General features: G+C 67.1%; 1 protein-coding gene across 1 annotated transcript in view; it reads left to right on the top strand.

Annotated features, from left to right (window-relative positions):
* The window catches only part of UNC13D (unc-13 homolog D (C. elegans)), a 15,059-nt gene that overhangs the window by 5,989 nt on the left and 4,860 nt on the right, over window positions 1–4,210 (top strand). Inside the window, exons 9-23 of the mRNA XM_004693387.2 lie at window positions 394–463; window positions 568–672; window positions 768–860; window positions 931–1,034; window positions 1,980–2,097; window positions 2,174–2,298; window positions 2,394–2,484; window positions 2,557–2,613; window positions 2,725–2,822; window positions 2,895–2,946; window positions 3,011–3,141; window positions 3,213–3,333; window positions 3,600–3,743; window positions 3,880–3,978; window positions 4,057–4,208. Coding sequence (XP_004693444.1) covers window positions 394–463; window positions 568–672; window positions 768–860; window positions 931–1,034; window positions 1,980–2,097; window positions 2,174–2,298; window positions 2,394–2,484; window positions 2,557–2,613; window positions 2,725–2,822; window positions 2,895–2,946; window positions 3,011–3,141; window positions 3,213–3,333; window positions 3,600–3,743; window positions 3,880–3,978; window positions 4,057–4,208 — 1,560 coding nt within the window. The remainder of the gene's footprint in view (window positions 1–393; window positions 464–567; window positions 673–767; window positions 861–930; window positions 1,035–1,979; window positions 2,098–2,173; window positions 2,299–2,393; window positions 2,485–2,556; window positions 2,614–2,724; window positions 2,823–2,894; window positions 2,947–3,010; window positions 3,142–3,212; window positions 3,334–3,599; window positions 3,744–3,879; window positions 3,979–4,056; window positions 4,209–4,210) is intronic.

Below are 4,210 nucleotides of genomic sequence, written 5' to 3'. Positions count from 1 at the left end.
TTTTAATGTGTCCCATATGTTTTGGAGACTTGTGTCGTCATTGTCATTCTTCTCCAAGTATTTTCTAATTTCATCTTTGATCTCCTCATTGATCCTACTGGTTTTCCAGTAGGGTGGGTTTTAGTTTCCACGTGGTAGGTGGGTTTCTTGCCTTCTCCATATGGTTTATTTCTAGTTTGATTCCTTCGTGGTCAGAGAAAATAGTTGGTATGATTTCGATCTTAGTGTATCTATTGATGTTTATCTTGTGACCCAGTATGTGGTCAATCCTAGAGAATGATCCATGTGGATTTTCTGGGGTGCAGTATCCTATAGATGTCCACTAGATCCATGTTGTCCAGGTGCTTGTCAGAGCTTTAGTGTCTTATTTTTTGTCTTGTTGATCTGGGACAGGATCTTTAAGGAGGCCCGGAAGGACAAGGGCCAGGATGACTTTCTGGGGAACGTGGTGCTGAGGCTGCAGGTCGGTGGCATCAGAGGGGCCGTGAAAGGGGCGGGGGGACTCCGGGGCCGTGCTCCCCGCCAGGCACCTCATGCTGCCCATGGCGGGCGTCTGTGCTGGCCCAGGACCTGCACTGCCGGGAGGACCAGTGGTACCCTCTGGAGCCCCGCACCGAGACCTACCCAGACCGCGGCCAGTGCCACCTCCAGTTCCAGCTCATCCATAAGCGGGTAGACTTGGGGCCCCGGCGGGGGCTCCCCGGGGCCGTGCTGTGGGGGGAGGCGGGTGGCACGGCGCGGGCCCTGCTCACCCCACGGCCCCACAGAGAGCCACCGAGGCCAGTCGCTCCCAGCCCTGCTACTCCGTGCACCTCCACCTGCTGCAGCAGCTCGTGTCCCACGAGGTCGCCCAGCACCAGGTACGGGCCCCCCCAGGCGGCCTGCTGGGGCCAGGCTGCGCCCCCTCCTGACATGTCCTATGTCCCTCAGGCGGGCAGCACCTCCTGGGATGGGTCGCTGAGTCCCCAGGCCACCACCGTCCTCTTCCTCCACGCCACGCAGAAGGACCTGTCTGACTTCCACCAGTCCCTGGCGTGAGTGCCCGGCCCGCGGGGCACGGTCTTGGCCCCAACTGCATCTATAGTTTTTCTTTTTACTCATCCAAGAGCCAGCATGTAGGCCAGAGGTGGGGGATGAGAGGACTCCCCAGAGACAGTGGGTGGAGAACACACAGGTTGACTGAAACTCACTGCTGAGGGGAGACCGGGGAGGTCTGCTGTGCCCTGGGGGTCCCGCCCTGGCCGGGGATGGCACTCAGGCCGCAGTGGCTATGACAGCTTTATAGGGCTGAGGCTCGAACCCTGCACCCCAGGGCGGCCCCCCAACTGCCAGCTCTTGTATGCCGAGCCGGCAGGCACTGTCTCGGGTCCCTGGGGCCGCCGCCGCCCGGTTGCAGACCTGTGCGCCGCCCTCCTGGTGCTGAGGGGCTGACCTCCCCAGTGCGGAGATGCGGGGGCCAGGACGGGCCACACTCGAGGTCAAAGACCTTTCAGTGGCATGAGGAGTGTAGACTTGGGGAGGAGGAGCGAAGGGGCGCCTGGGACCAGGCTGGCGCTCGCCTGTGAGGGTGGAGGCTGGCAAGGGGGAGGCAGCTCCCAGGCTCAGGAAAGTAGGCACCCCTGAGAGGGGCAGGCAGGAGCCTGGACACTGGAGCTGCTCAGGCCCTGAGGGTCTAGTCTGACTGCAGGGCCGCAGCTCCTTGCCTGGGGGCCGCTGGGTCCCGCCTCCACTCCCGCTGCCCTAGGCATCAGCAGCCACAGGCCCTCGGGCTCAAGTCCCAAACCAGACACGACACGGAGTCCGCGTTCTTCTGTCTGTGCAGATGGGGGCATCGTGCATTGGGGAAGCGCCCGCGGGAGCAGCAGAGTCCGTGCTTGCCCTCAGCCCCCTGGGGCAGGGGGTCCGCCGGAGACTTGGGGGGCGGGTGCAACAGGAGGGAGGCGCCCCGCGGCCGGGCTGAGGGCCCCTGTCTGCCGCAGGCAGTGGCTGGCCTACAGCCGTCTCTACCAGAGCCTGGAGATCCCCAGCAGCTGCCTCCTGCACCCCATCACTAGCATCGAGTACCAGTGGATCCAGGGCCGCCTCCGGGAGGAGCAGGTGGGCGGGGCGGCGGGGCGGGGCGGGGCGGCGCTGGGGAGCGCTGTGACCTCACGGTCCCCCACCCCGGCTGCAGCTGGAGGAGCTGGCCGCCTCGTTCAGCTCGCTGCTGGCCTACGGCCTGACCCTGGTCCGGAACTTCCGGGCTGTCTTCCCGCTGTCCGTCACCGACTCCCCGGTGCGGCTGCAATCCCTCTTCAGGTAATGCCCCCCGCCCCCCCCCCAGTGGGGCACCTGCGGGAGGAGGAGTGGGGGGCGGGGGCGCAGGCCCCTGGGACCCCGCTCTGCGTCCTCAGGGTGCTGGTGCAGATGTGCAAAATGAAGGCCTTTGGAGAGCTGTGCCCCGACAGCCCGCCGCTGCTCCACCTGGTCACTAAGGCCCTGCGGGTATGGCGCGGCCGCGGGGAGGGGCGGGCCTGGGCCAGAGCCCCGCCCCGCGCTCACGCCCTGCGCCCACAGGCTGGCACCGTCGACTGGTTCCACCTGAAGCAGCAGCACCACCAGCCCATGGTGCAGGTGAGGGCTCGGCAGGGGCCGGGCGGCGGGTGCCTGTCCCCTGGGCCCCCCCCACGTCTCCCCAGCTCCCCCGCACCCCGGCCTCCACTCAGGGCATCTCTGTCCCCTCAGGGCCCGCTGGAGGTGGGCGCGGCCTTGCTGAGCCTGCTGCAGGACGTCATCGGCGACCTGCACCAGTGCCAGCGCACGTGGAACAAAGTCTTCCAGAAGTGAGCAGGCGGCGTGGGGGCGCCGGGCTCAGAGCCCGAGTCTGGGGTCACAGTCAGCTGCCTTCCCTCTAGGGTCCTCAAGATCGATGTCTTCGCCACGGCTTTCTCAGAGCTGCAGTGGCTGGTGAGTGTCCCCGACCCCGCCACGCCCCGCGCGCGGCCCCAGCCCACCCCCCCTCCCTCTGCAGGTGGCCAAGCGGGTCCAGGACCACATGGCGACGGTGCACAGCCCCGTGTCCCCCGAGATGGGCGAGAACGTCTTCCAGCTCTACGTCAGCCTCAAGGAGTTCTGCCAGCTGGGCCAGGGCTCCGTGCAGGGGTGGGCAGCGGCTGCGGGCGCGGGGTGGGGAGGCCGAGGGGCCGTCCCGGCTGAGCCGAGGCTCCCCGCAGGGACCGAGGCCTGGCCCTGGATAGTTTCCACCGCTGGTTCCAGTTAGCCATCCCCTCCTGGCTGCAGAAGACGTACAGCGTGGCCCTGGAGCGGGTGCAGCGGGCGGTGCAGATGGACGAGGTGGGCCGGGCCGCCAGTGTGCTCTCCATCCTGGGGCTGCGGCTGGCGCGGGGGCGGGCCTGGGGCTCGGCTCCCACCTCCGGGACCTTGCAGGATGGGGTGGCCTGACGGGAAGGTGCTCTTGAGGCAGCTGAGGACACACCGTTGCCTCCTGACACCCTCGGGGCTCACTGTGGCTCCCCTTTGCAAACCGAGTCTTGCAGCCTGTGGAGGACTGGCTGGGGCCGGCCTGCATTTCCAGCCCTGAGCCTCTCCCCTGCCCCCAGCTCGTGCCCCTGGGTGAGCTGACCAAGCACAGCACTTCAGCAGTGGATCTGTCCACCTGCTTCGCCCAGATCAGCCACACGGCCCGGCAGCTGGACTGGCCCGACCCCGAGGTGGCCTTCATGATCACTGTAAAGTTCGTGGAGGTGCGGCATCCTCCACCCTTCCGGGGCAACCTTGTGCCTGCCCACCCCGGCGGCCTCAAGGCCCCCCCCAGTGGCCAGGGTGCCCATGCTCCCCTCCTGCAGCCCCCCCATTTGAGATGCCCTCTAACCCACCCAGGACACCTGCCGGCTGGCCCTGGTGTACTGCAGCCTCATCAAGGCCCGGGCCCGTGCGCTCTCTGCGGGCCAGAAGGACCAGGGCCAGGCAGCCAACATGGTAAGGCCGGGCCGCGGCGGGGCGGGCACGGGGCGGGCCGCAGAGCGGCTGCTGGACCCGCATCCTGTGCCCGCCCAGCTGTGCGTGGTGGTGAACAACATGGAGCAGCTGCGGCTGGTCATCGGCAAGCTGCCCGCCCAGCTGACCTGGGACGTCCTGGAGCAGCGCGTGGGGGCCGTGCTGGAGCAGGGGCAGCTGCACAACACGCTGCACGCCCAGCTGCAGGGCGCCC

The sequence above is a fragment of the Condylura cristata genome, unplaced genomic scaffold (genome assembly GCF_000260355.1).
Source record: "Condylura cristata isolate star-nosed mole 26May11 unplaced genomic scaffold, ConCri1.0 scaffold00038, whole genome shotgun sequence".
Taxonomy (NCBI): domain Eukaryota; kingdom Metazoa; phylum Chordata; class Mammalia; order Eulipotyphla; family Talpidae; genus Condylura; species Condylura cristata.
Note: the sequence above shows the minus strand (reverse complement) of the source record. Positions and strands in the feature narration are given on the sequence as shown.